The 25240-nt window shown below is 37.7% G+C and overlaps 1 protein-coding gene across 10 annotated transcripts in view; it reads left to right on the top strand.

The window, feature by feature from the left end:
* GPSM2 (G protein signaling modulator 2) overlaps positions 1 to 25240 on the top strand; it is a 56665-nt gene that overhangs the window by 14301 nt on the left and 17124 nt on the right. For 6 of the 10 annotated variants that reach the window (XM_054530329.2, XM_054530345.2, XM_054530335.2 and 3 more), the window contains 9 exons: positions 5669 to 5890; positions 6299 to 6434; positions 6756 to 6898; positions 7434 to 7557; positions 7671 to 7786; positions 10599 to 10754; positions 11934 to 12042; positions 12933 to 13062; positions 23395 to 23465. In XM_054530329.2, the coding sequence (XP_054386304.1) occupies positions 5669 to 5890; positions 6299 to 6434; positions 6756 to 6898; positions 7434 to 7557; positions 7671 to 7786; positions 10599 to 10754; positions 11934 to 12042; positions 12933 to 13062; positions 23395 to 23465 (1207 nt within the window). The remainder of the gene's footprint in view (positions 1 to 5668; positions 5891 to 6298; positions 6435 to 6755; positions 6899 to 7433; positions 7558 to 7670; positions 7787 to 10598; positions 10755 to 11933; positions 12043 to 12932; positions 13063 to 23394; positions 23466 to 25240) is intronic. The other 4 variants (XM_063718254.1, XM_054530361.2, XM_063718257.1 and 1 more) reach the window with 1 other exon arrangement.

The following is a 25240-nucleotide window of genomic DNA, read 5'->3' as shown; positions in this document are numbered from 1 at the left end:
TGAATAATAAACAATACTTTAATATTGTAAAAGTTAGATTCTTGCATGTAAGTTGTGAAGGAATACAGATATGGTGTTGAATTCTTTAATTTTGTTAGCTCAATGTAGTTGTTCATGTGCTTTCTTGAGTAGTTTAAGGTAACATGGAGTGATGGAAAGACCACTGGATTTGGAGACAAAGATAAATTTTCATATCTCAGCTTTGCCATCCCATGTCCTTAAGCAAGTCATTTAACCTGTCTCAGCATCACTTTCTCCTTCTGTAGCAATACCTATCTTAGAAGGTTATTTTTATTTTATTTTATTTGAGATAGGGTCTGGCTCTGTCACCCATGCTGGATTGCAGAGGTGTGATCTTAGCTCTCTGCACCCTCTGCCTACTGGGCTCAAGCTATCCTCCCACCTCAGCCTCCCGAGTAGCTGGGACTACTACAGGTGCATGCCACCACAGCCAGCTAATTTTTTTTTTTTTTTTTTTTTGGTAGAGATGGGGTTTCACCGTGTTGCCCAGGCTGGTCTCGAACTCCTGAGCTCAAGTGATCCACCCCTCTTAGCCTCCCAAAGTGCTGGGATTACAGGTATGAGCCACTGCACCCAGCCTCAGAGGGTTATTTTGAGAATTAAGTTTGATAAAGGTTAAAATCACTTTTAAAACTAAATTACTATACAAATTTTTGTTTTTTAATCATTTTCTTCCTTCTTATTCTATGTTATTAATCATCTAACCATACAAAATGTAAACAATTGAGCACTACTTTTCTTTTTACAAAATAAACGAGAACAGCTAGATACATGTGATAAATTGAATGGATGAAATTTGTTTATTGGGGCTAGCACTGGTGATGGAAAAGGTTCATGCCCAATTAGAATACAGAGGAAGGTAGAGCTAGGACTTATGAAAGAAGATTCCACAGAAATGGAAAGCATAATAGAGAAAATGGAAAGTAGTCTTGTTTTGGCTCTTAAGTCCTGAATTCTATCATTTAAATAGTATGTAAGCCCTTTGAAGCAAGAGTCAAATCTGGACAAAATTGATGTTATTAAGTCTTTTAGAAAGATGTAGCATCATGGTTTTATCTTCTGCATTCACTGACGTACTGTGAACACAAAACAAAATTAAGGAGGTAAAGAGGATAATAGTCAAGTGCAAAATCTAGTGTGGAAGAAAAGTTAAAAATTAAAAAAAAATTGAAATGACATGAGTTAGCACAGAAAATGAGAAATTCTAGCTAAAATGTTCACTCTATTAGCAAAAATGAGAACACGTCAGTTAAGGATAGTAGTACTGTGTCTATTTGAAGTTTATTAGAAACATATTTTCTTTGATTATACAACTAGATAGGCTCTCAGAAGCATAAAAAAAACTTTATATGTGGGATGTATTTTAATGGAGGGGTATTTTCTTGGTTTTTCTTCTACATGTGGGTATGTTCTTTGTTTTCAACCCCAACTGGTAAACAAAGGAAGTAATTCTATTCTCTCATGGCGACAGAGCGGATATGAAATTACTTTCTCTGTTACTATTTAATGATCTTCTAAAAAATTTATAAACCAAGCTGCCCTATTTTGCAGGCATAAACCTATATTTGATTCAGGTGTTAGAGATTTTTGCCAGAATATTAACTTATTTTCTAATAAAATACACCAGAGCCCAAATCTATCTAAGAATTAATCATAAACTAGAGAGTTTGGGACATTATTTCAGGTATTAGTCACTGGAATAACTTTTCTAAGATAGTCTCTCCTGTAGGGCATTCTCACTACGTGGACTTCAAGGACAGCCATGTAGCCAGCAAGCTTCCAGTTTGCTATCATTGTTTCTTATGACAATTATGTAAAATGCCTTTTTAAAAATGTGTAACACTTACGATGCCATTCAACCTATAGCTAAGTTTTGTGGGATGCCACATCATTTGGATCAATGGTTCCAGTAAAATGTTCTGTAAACTTAAATCCAGAAGATCAGTCATTTCTGGGGAAGTTATTTATTTGAAGAAGATAATTCTCAGCTTTATATGAATACAGGCAAACACTTTTTTATACTTCCAATTTTTAAATGTTGTTCACATGAATAGCCAGTTCTGCCTTATTCCTAATTTCCTGGCCAGCAGCCCAGTCATCCTGAACTGATGGTGCTGTCATGTGTGACCATTTCCCCACCTCTCCCTCAGTGAAATGATGCGCCATTATTAGTATTCCATTGTATAGTGGCATGTAATTTTTTTTACCCAGTACTCTATTGGTGGACATTTAATTCATTTGTGGTTTTTTTGCTGCTGTGAATATCCTTTCATATATATCTTCTTAAATTTGTATAAGTATACCTTAAGATCAATTCTTAGCACTGAAAATGCTTGAGATATAATTTTTTAACATAATTTAGAATGCTTAAAAACTTTTTGTAGGAAAAGAATTATTTTACATATGAAAATATCTTTTCCATTTTTTTAAATAATATTTCTTAGAAGTTCATTGGTTTCAGTTTTTGACAAATAAAGACAACCAGTTCAGGTACTTCATCTAGCAAAATAATCCTTTAATAAAAATCACATTTTGACCGGGCACAGTGGCTCACACCTGTAATCCCAGCACTTTGGGAGGCCGAGGCAGGCGGATCTCCTGAGGTCAGGAGTTGGAGACCAGCCTGGCCAACACGATGAAACCCCATCTCTACTAAAAATACAAAAATTAGCTGGGCACAGTGGCGCACGCCTGTAATCCCAGCTACTCAGGAGGCTGAGGCAGGAGAATTGCTTGAACCCAGGAGGCGGAGGTTGCAGTGAGCCATTGCAGTCCAGCCTGGGTGACAGAGCGAGACTTCATCTCAAGAAAAAAAAATCACATTTTTACATATCTTTTGTTGACTTATTTATCTTTATGCATAGAATATGACAATAACTTCATAAAATCTTAAACAGATATACTCAATTTTTTCTTTTATGAAATCTCTCATTTTCAGAAATGCAATTCTAAAGGGCAATTTTCGTTTTGGAAGACAAAAATAGGCTTTATTAATTGTGAAGTGACATATAAAGGAACATAAATATAGCTGTTTAAGGTTTCTGATTTAACTGCTTATCTTACTACGTATTTTAGATCTTCTCTCCTGTATCTAATTGGCTTGTAGTCTAATGTTGTAGCAAAATGTTGGAGGTTTACCTGCATTATTTTGCATAGATCCATAAAATGAAGATGGGGCCAGCCATGGTGGCTCACACCTGTAATCCCAGCACTTTGGGAGGCCAAGGTGGGTGGATTGCTTGAGGTCAGGAGATTGAGACCAGCCTGGCCAACATGGCAAAACCCTGTCTCTACTAAAATTACAAAAATTAGCCAGGCATGATGGCGCACGACTGTAATCCCAGCTGCTCAGGAGACTGAGGCACAAGAATCACTTGAACCCAGGAGGCAGAGGTTGCAGTTAGCCGAGATTGTACTGCTGCACTCCAGCCTGAGTGACAGTGCGAGACTGTGTCTCAAAAAAAAAGTGAAGATGAGCAAGCAGTAGCCATTGGCTAAGTCATTTGAATTCTAAAAAAAAAAAAAAAAGATACCTAGATAGAAAACTTGAAAATTACCTATTGGAATTGGCTACTTATATCTGCTTGTTCTAAACCAGAAGTCTGCTTCGAACCTTTACAATTGGCTCAGTTAATCTTTGTCCAGGCTTTTAGCTTGAATCATCAGATATATTTTCTACTTTACAATCCCATTTTAATTTATGGCTCTAAGGACCCTTCAAATTTTACAGACTGAAAAACAGCACTCACAAAAACATGTTAATTGATCTACCACTAGATATACAGAGTATAATCATATTTGAATGGTATTAGGGTGGGTGGTGGTTTAATTCACATTTCTTATAAAAGCACTGATTCTCAACCCTAACTCGTACTTTAGAATTACCTGGGGCTTTAAAAAAATACAGGTGGCCAGACATCACCCAGAGAGTGGAGTTCAGCGTTAGGAGTTTTAGAAAGTGCTCCAGGTGAGCTCTGCTGTTGTATAGCCAGCATTAAGAACAACTGCTCTATTGGAGTGGCTCAAAGCTCATTCTAGTAAGGAGTAACTTAGTGCTGTTCCAAAAATTAAAACATTTGATGAGCTTAATCAGAGCTTTTCAAAGAGTGATATGTATGCCACTGGTGGTACATAAGGTAACTTTACCCACTTTTAGATTTTAATAATTACGTATTTGTTTAATGTGTGTTAGAACAGGGGTTCCCAACCCCTGGGCCACAGACCATTACTGTTGTAGCCTGTTAGGAGGTAAGCTGCAGGTGGGCGGGGCGAGTGAGCATTTTCACCTGAGCTCCGCCTCCTGTCAGATCAGCAGTAGCATCAGATTCTCATAGGAGTGAGTGCAAACCCTATTGTGAACTGCACATTCGAGGGATCCAGATTGCACATTCCTTTTGAAAGTTTAATGCCTGATGATCTGTCACTGTCTCCAGTCACACCCAGATGAGACCATCTAGTTGCAGGAAAACAAGCTCAGGGCTCCCACTGATTGTACATTATGGTGTATGTGTAGTAACAAGAGGAATGAAGTACACAATAAATGTAATGTGCTTGAATCATCCCAAAACCATCCCCTGCCACCCATCCATGGAAAAATTGTCTTCCACAAAACCGGCCCCTAGTGCCAAAAAGGTTGGAGACCGCTGTATTAGACTATAAATATAGGTATCATATCAAATTCACAGTTTCATGAGTACTGCTTTGGATGAAGCTCCATTTTTTTAAAATGATAAGTTACAGATAGTGTGCCAATTTAAAGGAAATTTGCCAAATTACAGAAGTAATTAAACGAATAGGTAGTTCATACATATGGCAGAAATCATGAAGATGCTGAAGAAACACAATGGCAACTTTGGTGAGGGGCACCCTCTAAAATTTAGGATTTGAATCCGAAGTATCAGTGTTTTTTTCTCCCAGATATGTTTACAGTGACTTAATCCTTCTTTTTCAATTCAGGGACAGACTTTCAAAATTAGTATTTCTGCAGATTTTTGAATCATTGTTTTCTAACTTAGTTTCTTGACACTTAGTTCTCTTGTGCAAATGTGCCTTACAGATCAAGAATATTTTGTTCCTCTATTTTTCTAGGGTATAAGTGGTCATGTGGTGGTAAGAAGAGGAAGGAGAGTGAGTGTGTGTTGTGTGTGTATGAGAGAGAGAGCGAGGGATGGATGGCTGGATGGTCAGAGGGACTGATGAACAGGTGACTAGATTACTTGGATACCTGGGTAGAGAACAATATTAATAATTGTAGGGCCTCACTTTCCCACATACTCATCTCCTCAGACTCTAAGGAAGTCCAGAGGTCTGTTACAACTCAGAATTGTTTGGGAAATACTGCTTTAGGTTCTTTCACTAGTAACGTGGATTGCTCTGGGCCAGTTAAAATGAGCTCCACATAAAGATATTTAGCTATCCTGACCTCTCTGAGCAGGCTCAAAGAAATTTGAATACGCAAATTATCTCTTGCTACAAATAACTGTTTTACTGTTTTATCAGGAATGTATATAGACTTCAGTTATAGAGGCAGCTGCCCTGAACAAGAGTAGCCACATAGTCTACATTTAAATTATATTACTGGAAGTTAAAAATACTGTGATGCAGCTGTAATGTTATGTTTAAATGTCTGTCCTGTATAATTTTGTAGAATGGAAGCTTCTTGCCTAGAGCTGGCCTTGGAAGGGGAACGTCTATGTAAATCAGGAGACTGCCGCGCTGGCGTGTCATTCTTTGAAGCTGCAGTTCAAGTTGGAACTGAAGACCTAAAAACACTTAGCGCTATTTACAGCCAGTTGGGCAATGCTTATTTCTATTTGCATGATTATGCCAAAGCATTAGAATATCACCATCATGATTTAACTCTTGCAAGGTAATTAATTTAAGCTTTTAAATATTCTTCCTTCTGAAATTAGCTATTACTTTAAGAAATATTTCTATTCAGTTAACAAAAACTAACTTAATACATTTAATGAGTTCTACTTCAGTAGCATCGCTTTTTAAAACTAACCTTTAGGCTGAACACAGTTTAATTGAATGAATAGTAGTGAAATGACCCCAGAGTTTAATTAAATGGATGAAAACTAATTACATTCAAATCCAGAAATGTAAGTTTTAAATATTTATTTAAAGTAGGTTTCAAAGCCAATGGGTTTTTCTTACCTTAAACATGTCAGTTTGTCCTCTTGGAAAACTGTACTCTGGCTGCTTTATATTTTAACACCATTTGTATTTTAATACCATTTGGTTTTTTGGTTTTTTGGTTTTTTGTTTTTTTCAGGACTATTGGAGACCAGTTGGGGGAAGCGAAAGCTAGTGGTAATCTGGGAAACACCTTAAAAGTTCTTGGGAATTTTGATGAAGCCATAGTTTGTTGTCAGCGACACCTAGATATTTCCAGAGAGCTTAATGACAAGGTAATACCACAGCATTAGATGGTAGGCCTAATATTTTCGTTCAAAGGGCTTTGCATTTTAATACTATAGTTTATTTTAAAATTAATACCAAAAAAGAAAACATTTATAGACTAATAGAAGTAAAAGAAAAAAATTTAATGGAGAAAAAGAAGGAAATAGTGAGAGGTCTTTCTTTCATAAGTAATTGTTTGATTGGTTCTGTATGGAGAGCCAATATAAAAATTTTTTTCCCTTGTCCATAATACTAAGGATATTACAAATATATATGATAAACCTGACCTCTGTTTTCAAAATGTAAACTTTGCTGATGTCTTCATTTAGGTGGGAGAAGCAAGAGCACTTTACAATCTTGGGAATGTGTATCATGCCAAAGGGAAAAGTTTTGGTTGCCCTGGTTCCCAGGATGTAGGAGAATTTCCAGAAGAAGTGAGAGATGCTCTGCAGGCAGCCGTGGATTTTTATGAGTGAGTAGGGGCTGATATGGGCAGTCGTGTAGGCCCATCTAAGCCATGGATCTGCTATACGTTCTTTATTCAGTAGTAAATTTTTAAGTTTGGCAAAGGTTTTAAAGTTATGAACTAGCAAAATCATCAATTCGGTTGCTTAAATGTTACAGTGTTATATTAGTAGTAATCTGCAGCTTTCATTTAAATTGCAGACCAGTGCCACTTAGTGGCAAAAACAAGAAATGTCAATAGTTGATCTGTTATTTAGAGTAATTTAGTCTTTTACTAATAGAATTTCATAGAACTACTTAACTATAGGGGTTCCAAGATTAACTCTGTGCTTGACCCTGGGCAGAAACCTATCTGAATAGTTTAATAAAGTGTTCCCAGCTATTTCCTATAATTGCTCTTCGTCATAGATGTCATCCTTAAAATGTTGCACATTATGGCTGAAGCTTCCTTACATTTTTTTCTGATAAAAAGAATTAGATATATGTAAATCACATAAATAAAATTGTTTTGCAAACTTATTTTTTCATCACTTTTCCCTTAGGGAAAACCTATCATTAGTGACGGCTTTGGGTGACCGAGCGGCACAAGGACGTGCCTTTGGAAATCTTGGAAACACACATTACCTCCTTGGCAACTTCAGGGATGCAGTTATAGCTCATGAGCAGGTACAATGGAAGGCCTTGGAGCCAGATCATTTCCTCCATCAAAGTTCTGAACAGTGATTAGATCATTCTTCAGTTTTATTTTAGCTACATCTAATTAAAATTTTTTGTTTCAGCGTCTCCTTATTGCAAAAGAATTTGGAGATAAAGCGGCTGAAAGAAGAGCATATAGCAACCTTGGAAATGCATATATATTTCTTGGTGAATTTGAAACTGCCTCGGAATACTACAAGTTAGTCTAATATTTCTGTAGATAAATGTAAAATGAATAGTTACTCAATCCCATTAATTCATAGGCTTTAGGTTTAAAATCTGATTGCAGCAGGACTTTTGGCATCTAAGCCTCAATTTCCTTATCTGTAACAGAATATATCAATACTTCATTTTGGGGAATGCTGTGAGGATTGAATGAAATAATATATTAAACACTTAGCACAGTACCTGGTACACAGTGCTCAATAAATATTGTACGTAAGATTTAATAGCAGCAGTATGGCTCATTTATAATATTGGTTTTTATCTTTAAAAGTAATTGTTTTTAAATGAAGTTTTCAACCTTTAATATCTTTTAAACCTGTTTAGCATATGTGGTGTATATTGTGTATATGCTTTATTTCACTCAATTATGGGTTAAAAGAGAGGCCAAAAGAAAGCCTGGTAACAAAAATATTTATAGTCTCTACCAGTGATCACTGAATTTTTTTCTCTACCTTCCCACCCTCTTATTGAGCAGTTCTCCCTTTACCCTCTTTCTGCCCATATTTGACTGTCACTGTAAGCTGAGTCCCCATTCACTTACCTGAAGAGTTTGCAATCCCAGCTTCTTCTGTGGCAGGATCTCTCTTACCAGTAGATTTGAGACATAGATGATAGAAAGTTTAGACAGCTTCAAGTTGCCTGATCTGTGCTTTCTAGATTGAGTTTTCCCTAGTTAGTGGGGATTGAAGCCTCTTATAGATTTTGGGTAGAAGCCAGTTTGACTAAACCGAAGACACAGTGATTGATTTGTATTTTGTTAAAGAATCCAATACGAGAGAGTTCTGGATAATTTGTCATCTTCATAAAAAAGGTAAAATTGTTTTAGGCCTATCTAAAAATATTGAATAGCATTCCACTTTGCTTTAAACATCAACTAATGGTTAATATTTGTTGGTTGGTTCGGTTAATTAGATATGAAATAGCCTCCCAAATAAAATATGTCACTATGTACTATGTGAAGGAGTATATATTTTGATTTTAAATATAAAAATTTCTTATATTTTAAAGCCAAGGGATATAGAGAAGTCTTAATTATTAAATGGTGTACTTGTGTTAAATACTGAAAGGTTCTATTATAAAATGGATAGTGGTTATTTGACTAAAGAAGCATGAATATAAAGTAATGAAACTTACTTTTTTTCCTCCCAATAAGCAGGCTAGAACTCAGAACTTTGTATGTATTCCAAGTCGTTGGTTAGAAATATTTTCAGAACTCTTCTTTAGACTTTTTTTTTTTTTTAAATAAAGACAGAGTTTCACTCTTGTCACCCAGGCTGGAGTGCAATGGCACAATCTTGGTGCACTGCAACCTCAGCCTCCCAGGTTCAAGCGATTCTCCTGCCTCAGCTTCCCGAGCAGCTGGGATTACAGGCGTCTGCCACCACACCCAGCTAATTTTTGTGTTTTTAGTAGAGACGGGGTTTCGCCATATTGGCCAGGCTAGTCTTGAACTCCTGACCTCAAGTGATCCGCCCACCTCGGCCTCCCAAAGTGCTGGGATTACAGGCGTGAACCACCGTACCCAGCCTGGAATTGTTATCAGGGCCAAACAAGAAGGCTAACATAATGTAGATCCATATCCTTCCAGATACAAAGCAGTAGTTTGGTAAACCTATGTTAGTAATTGAATTTGGTTCCAGAAAGATTTCTGATCATTTACAAATCAACTGTACCATCAAAGAATAATGGTATGCCAGAAAGCATTATGCCACAGGATCTGAAAGCAATTCCAAAAGTCTTTCAAAAATATTTGAAAAGACAGGCAACATTAGAATAAGTAGGTAGCCTCCCAAGACGACAGATTTGAAGTTATCATCATTAAATATGTAATTTTAGATTTGTTTGCTTAAAAAAAAGCTATCACGTTACCATATAGTAATTTGTCATATAGTTATAAGTGATATGAAGTAATTATACTATTTGACAGAAATGATAGAGTCATTTAAATTACTGAATCCAAAAGCATCTCTAGGTTTAAGCACTGATAATAATAACACATTAACATTTATACAGCGTCTACTATGCACAAGATGCTATTCTAAGCACTTTATATCTATACATATTAATTTAATCCTCACAAAAATCCTTCGAGATATTTCCCCCATTTTATATATGAAGAGACTAGTATACAGAGAGATTGAGTAACTTTGCCCTTAGCTTAGTAATTGGCAAAGTTGGGATTTAAACCCAGTCTAGCTCCAAGATCTATGCTCTTAACTGCTACGCTAGCTTCTCACTGACAATACCACAGGTAGAATTTGGGTAATGTTTGGATGCAGTATTCAGTATTTTTCATGAGTTGGTAACTAATGCCCTATACATAAGAATTTTACCTAAGTGGTGACTAATAGCCTACATATAAGAATTTTACCTAAATATTTTAAATTTTGATAATACAAAGGTGATGGTATGATTGAAAACAGATGTCACGTGGAAAAAAGCCTCTTTTAGCTATTGCCAATACTAAAGGGAAAGTTTTTTTAAATGTTAAAGTTATGTTAAATCTCTAGAACCTCTTGATTTCATGTTTCAATACTCCTTTACTTTGGTGAATTGTTAGGATTCTCAAATTTATTCTAAAAGTCTTGAATCTTCTTTCTGTGTTTCAAAAACGTCTTTTCATTTTGTCTAAAAGTAATGGAGAAAGTACGGGATATGAATATTAGGCTCTCAGAGATCTAAAGGCAGCAGAAAGCAGCAGAGAGGAAAAATGAGAGGTTTTTTTTGTGATTCTTAAAGCCCAAACTGAGAATGATCATTATGTAAGAATTAATTTCTTCTTGTAGGAAGACACTACTGTTGGCTCGACAGCTTAAAGACCGAGCTGTAGAAGCACAGTCTTGTTACAGTCTTGGAAATACATATACTTTACTTCAAGACTATGAAAAGGCCATTGATTATCATCTGAAGCACTTAGCGATTGCTCAAGAGCTGAATGATAGGTATGTTTTACGTCTTTTTACCATAACTAAGGTAAAATATAGATGCATTATTGAATCCCTAGAATTTTTCCTTTGTTTCCTTTGTTTTCCTTAAAATCCCTTTTAAGGAATTTTCTCTTTCAGTGATATCCTCTGTATATCGTTGTATGAAGGGCTAGTCTATGATAGAGGATTAGTCTCGTTCCATATGCCCTTGACCCAAGATCAATGACTAGGTCCCAAACTCAGTTACCTCTTCAGAAGCCTTCCTGGTGAAACCCCGTATCTACTAAAAATACAAAAATTAGCCAGGTGTGGTGGCACATGCCTATAATCCCAGCTACTCGGGAGGCTGAGGCAGGAGAATTGCTTGAACCCAGGAGGTGGAGGTTGCAGTGAGCTGAGATCACGCCACTGCATTCCAGCCTGGCGACAGAGCGAGACTGCATCTCAAAAAAAAAAAAAAAAAAAGTCTTCCTAACTACGTAAGTGTGGGAATTGTGGTGAACTTAGAGATAATGCCCAGTGTGAAGGGGGCAACTGCTACCCAACTCCAACTAATTGTTGCCAGGCAGGAATGAAAATCCATTATGTCCACATCTTCCTGTTTTTTAAAGGGAAGCTGGAAGTGCTGAGTTTTATATGAAATCTGATTTTTAAATGTTAGTGGCTAATTCAGTTGTTTTGTTTTACTGTATTAAGAAAACAATATTTGCCAGCGTTTAGTCTGTGATGTTTGCTTTAGAAGATCGATTTTGTTTTTACCTCAGTATGAGAGAGAACTTTTCAATGCAGTTGTTCAAAATGAAGTATGCTACCTCAAAAGGTAGTGAGTTCTCTCTCCCTGCTGCTCAAACACACACTGAATAATTACCTGGTAGGGCTGTTATAGAAGGAAAACGGGGTAGTGGACCAGAATACCTATCCTTGAGATTTATTACTTTATAATGTATTTCGTATTTTAAAAGAATGTTTTCTATGTTGTAATACTTGACTATGAGTTTAGTATTATGTGGGTATTCTTTTTTTTAATCTGGGTATTCTAGTATGTCTATAATATCATGATAGTATATTCTTTATATGAAAGACCAAATCAATCCAAAGCATTCTTTATACCTTTAGTTCCTGCTAGATAGCTTTTATTCTACACATAGGACCTCTTTTCAAATAACTGCATGTTCGCTTTGAATAATGTTTTAGAATTGGTGAAGGAAGAGCATGTTGGAGCTTAGGAAATGCATACACAGCACTAGGAAATCATGATCAAGCAATGCATTTTGCTGAAAAGCACTTGGAAATTTCAAGAGAGGTATGAAACTAAAAAAAATGCTGTCTGTGCTATTGTAATTTACAAATTAGAGGTTGGGGGAGGGAACCCTATTATTTCTCTAGATTGATCATGTGGCTGAATAATAAATTTGATTATATATCATTCTCTTGGCATAAGAACCCCAGAAAGCATTTTGAGGTACAGATCACAGTTATATTTGTATTGGCTTTGATGTAGGAAGACAGGAAAGTAAGGCCAGGCATGGGGAAGTGGAAGGAGAGTACTAAAATATGCCCCTACTCTTCCCGCATCTCTACATGGAGAAGTAGCATGGTATTGAAGGAGAAGCATGGTTCTTAGAATTAAGGACTGCTTCCTGTTGTAGTTCTGCCACTTACTGGCTATTTGAGCTTGGAAACCTTTTCTGAGCCTCAGTTTCTCTCATCTGCAAAATGGGAATAATAATATCTACCTTGCAAAGTGTTATAACGATTAGAGCTAATGTATATTAAAAGTGCCTAGCAAAATGTCTGATGCTGGCTTAATAAACATTATTATACTATGGAAATAAAATATTCTAAGGAAATTTTATTCGTATACCAAGTTAATGTGTCCAGGATAATCTACATTATTACTTAGTATGATCCCAGAGAACAAGAGCAATCTAATGTTTAGAGAACTAAAGAATTAAAAGAATACAATTAGCTGTCCTATTGTGATATTTTAGAAGCTTGCTTTTTCTTTCTATATTCTTTAAGACAACTATTAATGGAAAAAAATTTTCATTCATTCGTAGTCTCATAATTCTAATAAAACTATTTTCATTTCTCTATATTTTCTTCCAGTTTTAGATTCACTACATTTACAAATAATCTTCACCATTCTTTGTCTTTAAATACTACTCTGAAATATAAATATTTGTGTTGTAGGTTGGGGATAAAAGTGGTGAACTAACAGCACGACTGAATCTCTCAGACCTTCAAATGGTTCTTGGTCTGAGCTACAGCACAAATAACTCCATAATGTCTGAAAATACTGAAGTTGATAGCAGTTTGAATGGTAAGTAATAGGACTTTTAAAACCCAATTTTTTTATCCTCAATATTTAGATTAAAGTTATTTATCACAAATTTGGCATATTCAGAGAGAATAACATAGGAAGTTCAACTTGTTACACTTTTTTTGCTCTGTTAATTTGTAAATATATATAATTATATATAATATATAATTTATAAACATAAAACAATATTTTATAGTTTTTATCGTGAATTTAGGAATGGTGATGGTATTGTTCTTTTCTTTTGTAAAAATACATTTTAATTCGCTATCTCTAAGCTCATTCAAAAATTTATAAATGTGGGCCGGGCGCAGTGGCTCACGCCTGTAATCCCAGCACTTTGGGAGGCCAAGGCGGGCAGATCATGAGGTCAGGAGATCGAGACCATCCTGGCTAACATGGTGAAACCCTGTCTCTACTAAAAACACAAAAAATTAGCTGGGCGTGGTGGCAGGTACCTGTAGTCCCAGCTACTCAGGAGGCTGAGGCAGGATAATGGCGTGAACCCGGGAGGTGAAGGTTGCAGTGAGCTGAGACTGCATCACTGCACTTCAGCCTGGGCGACAGAGTGAGACTCTGTCCCAAAAAAAAGAAAAAAAATTTATAAATGTGAAGGTGCCAAAATTTTAAAATGTTATTGTTTATCCTTTTTATCTCATATAGTTTTACATATCTGATTTGTGTTTAGTTCTTTTTCTTCCATTTCATTTCCAAGGTGAATTTTCTTAGGACTTTCTATTTTAAATTCAGAAAATCTAAAATACTCTCTTTATTTTTCTTTCTTTTTTTTTGGTGGCAAAACCTATTTTTAGGAAACCTTCCTTAGGTGCCAATTTGTTTGACATTTCTATAGCGAGGAATCTTGCTATAATGTCTCTTTTTGAGTGAAAGAAAGTCTACTTTTAAAGAAATAAAAGGGATAAGATTAGGATCACATTTTTTAATTTCATCAGTATGTGATTCTGTATGAGATCATTTTCCTAAGCTTGAGAAATTCTCAGTCTAAAAAGAACTACTGACAAATATTTTGAATTTTAAAGTCAGTGATAAATCTACCTTTACTTTTTCCAGTTTTTTTCTTTAAACTCATGAAAAAGGAAAAGAAATTAGTGGCTAGTCATCTGATTTAGACTTTCAAAGAACATTTAGTGAGAAGTTCTGAAGTGTGAGCTGTATAATTGTGACTGCATACTTTGTGGTTGAATGATGGGCTAAGACGTTTTTCTGTGTTGAACTTTCAAATAGGTTATGCCATAAGAGCTCTCATCTTTAAAAAGCAAAAACAGTCACTTGTCTTCATGGACCCTTCTAGCTATAGAGCTGTTCCTTTGTTCACTTTTATAACAAAACCTCAAAAGACACTAATATTCATTGTCTTTACTTCCTTGCCTCCCTTTCTCTCTTCAACCCATTCCCGTTGGGTTTTGCCCTCACCATGACTCTGAAACCTCAATTTTACCAAATATGTCATTCAATTTTCACATGTCAGCTTACTTGATTTTTCTCAGCAATATTTCCTACAGCCAATCATTCCCTTCTGAGAAGACTTTCTTCATTCAGCCTCCAGGATTACTCTGCTTTTCTGGTTTGCCACTCTCGTCCTTATTGTCTTCTCTCCTCTTCTTCATCTTTCCTCTACGTTTGTAGTGCTCAGGGTTCAGTTCTTGGAACTCTTCTTCCTACCTTCTTTCCCTCCCTATTTTCCATCTCTCTCTCCTTCCTTCTTACTGATTTTATCCTTTTTCCTTCTATTCTGTGCTTTAAGTCAGTGCTTCCAACAGAACTTTTTTGTGATGATAAAAACGTTTTACATCTGCCATCCAATATAAAAGCCGCTAGCTACATGTGGCTGTTGATCACTTGCAATGTGGCTACTACAAGAGGGAGTGAATTTTTAATATTACTTAACTTTGCTTAATTAAAATGTAGAGAGCCGCATGTGGCTACTGGCTATTGGACAGCACAGCTCTAGATAATCTCATCTGGTTACTTGGCTTTTATATTGTCTATATACTGATTATTTTCAGATTTATATTTCCAGCCAAAATTTCTCTCATGAGTTTGAGACTCATTTGTTTAACATTTTCCATTGTCATGCCATATCTAATTGGCATCTAAAACTTAGCATGTCTAAAATGTTTTCTCTTAAATATGTTCTTCCTGTACCCCACCCTATCTCAGGAAATAGTATCACCATTCACTCAAGTAAGCAGGTCAAAAAACTGGAGGTCATACTTGTTCCCTTTCTTTTATTTTTATTTATTTATTTTTTTTTAAAGACAGGCTCTCACTCTGTTGCCCGAGCTGGTCTCGAACTCTTGTCCTCAAGAGATCTTCCCACCTCAGCTTCTCAAGTAGCTGGACTTGTTCCCTTTCACTCACTTCTACATCAAACCTATCAGAAACCCTGCCTTCAAAATATAGCCCTAATCTCTCCTACAGTGTACTCTGCAACAATCTTAGTATAAGCTACCAACAGCTCCCAGCAGAGTCCTAGCCTACCAATAATTTCTCTTACTTCGATTCTGCATCTCTCACACTTAACTTTTCCACACAGGAGCCAGAGTCCTTTTTTTTTTTTTTTTAAATTAAAAAAATATTTTGGCCAGGCACAGTGGCTTACGCCTGTAATCCCCAACACTTCAGGAGGCTGAGGCAGGTGGATCACCTGAGGTCAGGAGTTCGAGACCAGCCTGGCCAACATGGCAAAACCCTATCTCTACTAAAGATACAAAAATTAGCCGGGCATGGTGGTGCAGACCTGTAGTCCCAGCTACTCAGGAGGCTGAGGCAGGAGAATTGCTTGAACCTGAGAGGTGGGTTTTGAGACGGAATCTCGCTCTGTCGCCCAGGCTGGAGTGCAGTGATGGAACTGTAGGCATGACCTCCTAGGCTGAAGTGATCCTCCCACCTCAGCCTCTCAAAGTGCTGGGATTACAGGCATGAACCATCATGGCTGGCCTCAGAGTGCTCCTTTAGAACATATGTCGTTCCTCTGTTCAAAACCCTCCAGTTAGTTCCCATCACACCTAGAACCAAATCCTCAGTCCTCACCATGGTTGAAAGGCCCTATGTAATCTGAACCTGCCTATCTCTTCAGCCTCTTTTCCTGCCACTCCACCTCTTGCTCACTGTGGCTCTATGAGGACAGGTGTTTTTTGGTCTCTTTTGTTCATTGCTATATCCCCAGTGTGAGGAGAAAGGATTTGTAAGAAAACTTGTCTATTTCTTGGTGTTGGCTCAAGGTAGAAAAAAGGAGCCTTTGCTAAAAATCTTAATTCATGAATTCATAAGCCTCCCTATGTAGTGGTTTGGAATTTGATTTATACCATCTGCACAGTCTAAGAAACCCTAATCCATTAAAGCACTTTTGGGTTAGAGGTGTTCCTAGAGACTTAGCAGAAGTAAGACCAAATAGTTTCTGGGGGAAAGGCATCCTTGATTCCAGGTCATAAGGGTTTCACAACAAAAAAATTACCAAATATGTAAAGAAAGAAGCCAAGATACTAAGGAAAAAAATAACAAAATTAGGTCATCAAGATCTTCAGATGTTAAAATTATCAGATACAGAAAATAAAATGACTATGGTTAAACGTTTACAGAAATAACAAGGAAGTGAAAACAAGAGAATAACAAAAATGTTAGGTAGACTGAAAAAAAAAAAAAAGCTAACATTTATTGAGTGCTTATGATGTGCCAGGCACTGATTTAAGTCCTTTACATGTTTTAACTCATTTAATTGTAACAATTCTAGTAGTTAAGTTTCTCTTATCTTTAATTTACAGATGGGGAAATGGAGGCAAGATAAGTTAGGTAAATTTCCCAGGGTTACCTGTGTAGTAAGTGGTAGAGATGGGAGTTAAACTTAGTCACTCTGGCTCCAGAATCCGTCTTATGTGATAGTTACGTCTTAATGTGATGTTAACACACCTCAATAATTGATAAAAATCAGTCAGGAGTCAGACATCAGTAATAAAGTTGAGATTTGACCAACACAATTAATAGGCTTCATCTAATGCAATATTTTACAAACTTTGTGTCTGACCCATTCATGAGTTATAAAATGAGTCTCATGAGTTGCAGTTAGCATTAAAAATACACATACAGGGCCGGGCGCCATGGCTCACGCCTGTAATTCCAGCACTTTGGGAGGCCGAGGCGAGCGGATCATGAGGTCAGGAGATCAAGACCATCCTGCCTAACATGGTGAAACCCCAACTCCACTAAAAATACAAAAAATTAGCCGGGCATGGTGGCAGGCACCTGTAGTCGCAGCTACTGGGGAGGCTGAGGCAGGAGAATGGCGTGAACCTGGGAGGCAGAGCTTGCAGTGAGCCGAGATCGCTCCACTGCATTCCAGCCTGGGCAACAGAGCGAGACTCCGTCTCAAAAAAACAAAACAAAAAACACATACAGGAGGCCAGGCGCGGTGGCTCACACCTGTAATTCCAGCACTTTGGGAGGCCGAGGCGGGCGGATCACGAGGTCAGGAGATCGAGACCATCCTGGCTAACACGGTGAAACACCGTCTATACTAAAAAATACAAAAAATTAGCTGGGCGTGGTGGCGGGCACCTATAGTCCCAGCTACTCGGGAGGCTGAGGCAGGAGAATGGCGTGAACCTGGGGGTCGGAGCTTGCAGTGAGCCGAGATCAGGCTACTGCACTCCAGCCGACAGAGGGAGACTCCGTCTCAAAACACACACACACAGCCGACAGAGCGAGACTTCGTCTCAAAACACACACACACACACACACACACACACACACACACACACACACAGAGCGAGACTTCGTCTCAAAACACACACACACACACACACACACACACACACACACACACACACACACACACACACACACACACACACACACACACACACACACACGCGCGCCAGGGCAGTGGCTCATGCCTGTAATCCCAGCTCTTGGGAGGATCACTTGAGCCCAGGAGTTTAGACCGACCTGGGCACACAGGGAGACTGCCATCTCTCTAAAAAATTTTTTTAATTAGCCATGCATGGTGGCATGAGCCTGTGATCCCAGCTACTTGGGAAGCTGAGGTGGGAGGATCGCTTGAGCCCAGGAAGTCGAAGCTGCAGTAAGCCATGATCATGCCGTTGCACTCCAGCCTGGGCAACAGAAAAACCAAAAAACTACACGCATATGTGTATGTGTGTATATAAAACTGTTGTGTGAAGATTTTATTGTATGTTTCTGTATGTTCTAGGTATATATGTGTATTTTTTAATATGGGGTCACAACTTAAAAGTGAAAACTACTGATTTAATGGAAATATATTGACCTAACTGGTCAATTTCCATTATTTTTAATTATTCATGAAACATTTACAGAAAACTGACAATAAAGCAAATCTCAACAAATTTAAAAGGATTTGTATCACATCTGTATCACACATGCCCTGAGCATGGTGCATTTAATTTAGAAATTAATAAGATAATATATAAAACATTCATCTGAAAACATAACACACTTCTCAGTAACTTACAGGTTGAAAAAGAAATCTTAAAGTTAGAAAGTAACTTAGGACTGAATTATAAAAATATTGTTTCAATTTTGTGGCACCTGACTTACATTGGTACTTAGAGCAAAATTTATGTTGTATTTAAAAAGGAAAAAGCTGGCCGGGGCGTGGTGGCTCACGCCTGTAATCCCAGCACTTTGGGAGGCCCAGGCAAGCAGATCACAAGGTCAAGAGATCAAGACCATCCTGGCCAACATGGTGAAACCCTGTCTATACTAAAAATATAAAAATTATCTGGGCGTGGTGGCATGCACCTGTAGTCCCAGTTACTCAGGAGACTGATGCAGGAGAATTGCTTGAACCCAGGAGGCGGAGGCTGCAGTGAGCCGAGATCACACCACTGCACTCCAGCCTGGTGACAGAGCAAGACTCCGTCTCCAAAAAAAAAAAAAAAAAAGGAAAAAGGCTGAAAGTGAGCTAAATATCATCTAGCTTAACAAGTAAAAAAAAAACAAAACACTGAAAGAAGGCAAAAATTTAAAAAGAGCAGAATTTAATAAAATTAAAACAGAGGGTTTTCTTTAAGTCAAAATTTGGTTCCAAATTGTTTAGTTTAATTTTTACCAAGTCTACAGCAAGAGGGCATAATAAATATGCAGAGATTAAAAAGAGATTCTGAATAACATTATGACAAAATATTTGAAAATCTAGGAGAAATGGGCAATTTCTGGAAAAACAAGTTACCAAAACTGATCCAATGGTAAAATGTAATGTGAATGGTATGCTAAAGGCTAAAATTATAAAGAAATTCGATCAGTAGTTTAAAATCTTCCCACTGGGAAAATACCTGGCCCAGATGATTGTACAAGTGAGGTAAACCAGCCACTTAAGAAAACTAATTATAATACCTTACACAAAAATTTTATAGGCAACTGAATAAGTGGACATACTTTTATCAGTCTTTCTGAGAACCATAACCTTGATATCCAAACTAGACAAGAACAATACAAGAAAAGTAAATTACCGGCCAGCCTTACTCATGAACATAAGATATAAAAATCTTTACAAAATATTAGCAAAGCAAATCCAGCAATGTATTTTAAAACAAACAGGGAGCCGGGCGCAGTGGCTCACCCCTGTAATCCCAGTACTTTGGGAGGCTGAGGCGGGCGGATCATGAGGTCAGGAGTTTGAGACCAGGCCGACCAACGTGGTGAAACCCCGTCTCTACCAAAAATACAAAAATTAGCCGGGGTGGTGGTTGCGTGCCTGTAATCCCAGCTACTCAGGAGGCTGAGGCAGGAGAATCACTTGAACCCAGGAGGCAGAGGTTGCAGTGAGCTGAGATAGCACCACTGCACTCCAGCCTAGGCGACAGAGAGAGACTCCGTCTCAAAAAAAAAAATTCAAGTGGACTCAACATTAGAAAATCAATTAATGTAATTCACCAATGAACATAGTAAAGAGAAAATCACCCAAATATCCAAATCTATTAAATCTATTTCATATAGAACTAATGAAATAGTTCTATTTCATTAGAACTATTAAATGAAAATGTTCCATTTATAAGACACAGTAGCAGATTGGAGAAAGAATAAAATCCAACTACACACTACTTGCAAGAGAAATATCTAATATAAGGATATAATAAACCTGAAAGTAAAAGAATAGAAGATTCACCATGCAAAAACTAACCAAAAGTCAGTCAGTACAGCTATGTTAATAGATAAAATGTACTTTAAGGCAAAGGGTCTTACTAGAAATGAAGAAGGTTGGCTGAGTGTGGTAGGTCACGCCTGTAATCCCAGCACTTTGGGAGGCTGAGGCTGGTGGATCACTTGAGATCAGGAGTTCGAGATCAGTCTGGCCAACATGGTGAGACCCCGTCTCTACTAAAAATACAAACATTAGCTGGGAGTGGTGGCAGGGCCCTGTAATCCAATCCCATCTGCTCAGGAGGCTGAGGCGGAAGAATGTCTTGAACCCAGGAGGTGGAAGTTGCAGTGAGCCAAGATCACACCACTGCACTCTAGCCTGGGCAACATAGCGAAACTCCATCTCAGAAAAACAAAAACAAACAAAAACCAAAGTAAATAAAGAAGGTCACTTTACGGTGGTACTTACCAGTGATTAACAGTTCAATTCACCAGGAAGATGAATGCATTAAATGTGTCTGGGTGTAATAGGCCTTTATAACAAGGCCTCAATGTACATAAAGCAAAATTGACCAAAGAAATAGGAAAATCTACAATCATAATGGGAAATTTTAATACATCTCTTTTAGTACTTGATGGATGATAAATCATACTCAAGTGGGAAGGCAATTTTTTTTTTTTTTTTTTTTTAAAGACAGGCTCTTACTCTGTCACCAGGCGGGAGTGCAGTGGAGTCATCTCAGCTTACTGCAGCCTCTACCTCCCAGGCTCAAGCAATCTGCCCACCTCAGCCTCTTGAGTAGCTGGGACTGTAGGCACATGCCACCATGTCTGGCTGATTTTTATATTTTTTTGCAGAGATGGGGTTTTGCCATGTTGCCCAGGCTAGTCTCAAACTTAATGAGTTCAAGGGATCTGCCCACCTCAGTCTCCCAAAGTGCTGGGATTACAGGCATGCACCACCATGCCCGGCTGACAAAATTTTATAAAAGATTTCAGTTCTTCTCAAATTGATAAAAATTAAGTGCACTGCCAAACACATCACAATTATTTTGTGGAACTTCATGAAGTTATTCATAAGTTTATATGAAACAAAAAAGTTCTGAGAAATACCAAAACATCCCTAAGAACATGAGAAGTGCTTTCTTTACAGATATAAGTAATAAGACAGTGTGCTGTTGGCATAAAGACAAACAAATAGACCAGTGGAATCGAGTAGAGAGCCTATATTCCTCACATATATGGAAAATAATCTCACATAAAAATGAATTATTGATGGATTAAGGATTTCAATGTGAAAGACAGATTTAGAGCAGTAATAGTGATGATGCAGGAGAGGTGCAGTGGCCCACGCCTGTAATCCCAGCACTTTGGGAAGTTGAGGCAGGAGGATTGCTTGCATCCAGCAGTCAAGACCAGCCTGGGCAACATAGGACCCCTGTCTGTATCAAAAAAAAAAAAAAAAGTTGGACATGGTGTTGCATGCCTATAGCCCCAGCTGCTTGGTAGGCTGAGGTGGGAGGACCACTTGAGCCCAAGAGGTCAAAAGCTGCAGTGAGCTGTGATTGTGCCACTGTACTCCAGCCTGGGCAACAGGGCAAGACCTCTTCTCAAAAAAAGAGATCAGGGGCTGGCCAGGCATGGTGGCTTACGCAAGTAATCCCAACACTTTGGGAGTTGAGGTGGGCAGATCACTTGAGGTCAGGAGTTCGAGACCAGCCTGGCCAACATGGTGAAACTCTGTCTCTACTTTAAAAAAAAAAGGGTGGGGGGGACACGGAGGGGTGCAAAAGCGATGAACAGTACACAAATAGCCCATAAATATATGAGAAGATATTTAACTTCATCTCATCAGCAAAAATCACAGTGGAGTACTATTAGAAACTTAGGTAAACAAAAATTACTACCAGTATTAAAATGATGCAGGGTAATGGAAACTCTTACGTGGTATTGATGGGATAGAAATTGGTATACCTTGAAGTACAATCCAGCAACATTCTGATGAAGTTAAAGATGCACCAACTGTATGATCCAGCTGTTCCACTCCTGTTCTGCTCCCAGTTATATACTCCTGATATCCACCAAACTAGAAGAAATGCTTGTTCATGAACACTGAAACACATTTCCAAGAATATCTGTAGTGTGCTTATCACAGCAAAAAAATTGGAAGCAACCCAAATATCTGTCACTAGTAAAATGGATGATTCCTAGTCCACTCTACAGTCTTTTTTGAGACTGTGTGGATAGTATAAACCAGTTATTATAAAAAGCCTTTGCCAAAAACAGCAATGAAAATGAATTAAGGTATACATGGCAACTTGGATGAATCTCACAAACATAAGGTTTCTCAAAGCTGGTTGCAGAATACATACAGTATGATACCATTTATAAATGTTTCAAAACCAATATAGCTTCAAAACCAATATAGTTTCAAAAGCAATATAGCACATGCTATATTGCTAAGAAATACATACATTTGTAATGAAAATGCATAAAAGCGCAGGGAAGACAAGGGAAATTATTAGTGGAGTTATACAAGGGGAGTTTAATGTGTTTGTAATGTTTCATTTTTTTAAGCTGGGTATTAGGTATTTCTTATGCCTTTTAAAATATTGCCTAATATTTTAAAACATTGAATGGATATGGAAATTCTCTGTATTTAATAACTTTATTGAAAAAAGTTTAAGGCCTTGTTTACTTGTTTTCTGACTGGCAGTAAGTCTGTCATCTAATGAGATCTTAAAATAGAAAGGGGTAACCTAGAAAGGAGTAACAGCATAGTAGTGGGGATGCTATTTTGATTCTTTTCACACAATTGAAGGCCTACAGCCTTTTCCTTCTGTTATAAGGAATAAACTGCTCTACAGTTTGTTATTTTTGAAACTGTGTGGATAGTATAAAACCAGTTGTTATAAAATGCCTTTTTCAAATTAAGGGGTAATGTAGTAACCAGTGTTAGTTTCCAACCAAAATGTAACTTCCTTACATCAAAGCATTTTAGAGGGGAATGTATTGTTCTATTTTTGTGTAGCTGGTATGGAAAATTATTATTCTTGGAAGAATACATATTTGTATAGGTTTTCTCCTTTCATATGGGTTTGTGTATCAGATTTTAGAATTGAATAATGTAATGATGCTGAACTTGTACTCTTAAAGGCTCCCTGGTTTATTTGAATTAATTTTTTTTAAACAAAGGTGTACGCCCCAAGTTGGGACGCCGGCACAGTATGGAAAATATGGAACTTATGAAGTTAACACCAGAAAAGGTGGGTGGCAGGTTTTATGTTTTAAATTTCATGAACTATTATAAAATGTTTTAGTAATTTTTAATTTAATGAAATAATTTAAATAAGGCTTGCCCTATATAGGTATCACTTTAAAATTTGCCTGTAAAAAAAAATCAGAAAAAGTATAGTGCAAAAAGAATGAGTATCGTATGCTGCCATCTGTTTAAGAAAAATACACGCATATATTTCCTTTGTAGATTCCTAAAACATTTCTGGAATAAGATATAAGAAACGGGCTAACAATGATTTCTTCTGGGAAGAGGACTGAGTGTCTGGGTTAGGCTAGAAATACTTTATATACCAGTTTGAACTGTTTGAACCATTTACTATGCAAATGTATTACTTTTAGTTAATAGAAGATCAGGAAGATCAAAAGGACAAGCTTTTTTTCCCAACTACATAGCAACATTATTGCCAAGATAAATGAAATTTATGATCAAGAGGAGAGTTGTTTTTCTAGCTGCATTCTTGAAAAGCATTTTTTTTTTAACAAGTACTTTGTATTGAAGATACATCTTCCCTAGGCTTTTTCTTGCGGGAGAGGGGTGCATAGTAAAAGGGAAGGGACTTCATAATTAGAAACAGGTTATTGAAGAACACATCAAGGCTACTTTCTTCCATTTCCTTTGAACTGAGTATTACATTGTCAAAATAGGCTCTCGGCCGGGTGTGGTGGCTCATGCCTGTAATCCCAGCACTTTGGGAGGCCGAGGTGGGCATATCACGAGGTCAGGAGATCGAGACCATCCTGGCCAACACAGTGAAACCCTGTCTTTACTAAAAATACAAAAATTCACTGGGTGTGGTGGTGTCTGCCTGTAGTCCCAGCTACTCGGGAGGCTGAGGCAGGAGAATCGCTTGAACCTGGGAGGTGGAGGTTGCAGTGAGCTGAGATCGCGCCACTGCACTCCAGCCTGGCAACAGAGCAAGACTTGTCTCAAAAAAAAAAAAAAAAAAAAAAGGTTCTCATTCTTTTATGTATATTTTTATTTCTTTTTTTTTTTTTTTTTTTTTTTTTTTGAGACGGAGTCTCGCTCTGTGGCCAGGCGGAAGTGCAGTGGCACGATCTCAGCTCACTGCAACCTCCACCTCCCGGGTTCACGCCATTTCCTGCCTCAGCCTCCCGGGTAGCTGGGACTACAGGCAGGTACCACCACACCCAGCTAATGTTTGTATTTTTAGTAAAGACGGTTTCACCGTGTTGGCCAGGATGGTCTCGATCTCCTGACCTCGTGTTCCACCCACCTCTGCCTCTCAAAGTGCTGGGATTACAGGCGTGAGGCACCACTCCTGGCCTTTATTTCTTTATTTTACTTATTTATTTTATTTAGCCACTGTGGTATATTTTTAAAAATACTTTTTATAAAATACCTTCATTACAGCAACTTTAGAAAATTTGAACACAGCAATCAAGATAATCAGTAATCCTGCCTCCTGATGGTAGCTGCAGTTATTTTGGCATCTATTCATCTGGCATTTTCATATGGATATTATAGACACTATTTTCTAATATGTAGTAATCTATCAAGAACATCTTTCCAGCTGGACGCAGTGGCTCATGTCTGTAATCCTAGCACTTTGGGAGGCTGAGGCAGGCAGATCACTTGAACCCCAGAGTTTGAGACCAGCCTGGGCAACATGGCGAAAACCCGTCTCTACCAAAAAAAAAAAAAAAGATAGAAAAATTAGCTGGGCCTGGTGTCGCATGCCATGCCTGTAGTCCCAGCTACTTGGGAGGCTGAGGCAGGAGTATT

Source organism: Pongo abelii, chromosome 1 (genome assembly GCF_028885655.2).
Source record: "Pongo abelii isolate AG06213 chromosome 1, NHGRI_mPonAbe1-v2.0_pri, whole genome shotgun sequence".
NCBI lineage: Eukaryota > Metazoa > Chordata > Mammalia > Primates > Hominidae > Pongo > Pongo abelii.
The sequence above is the reverse complement of the archived record's forward strand: the minus strand, read 5'-3'. Positions and strand labels throughout refer to the sequence as shown.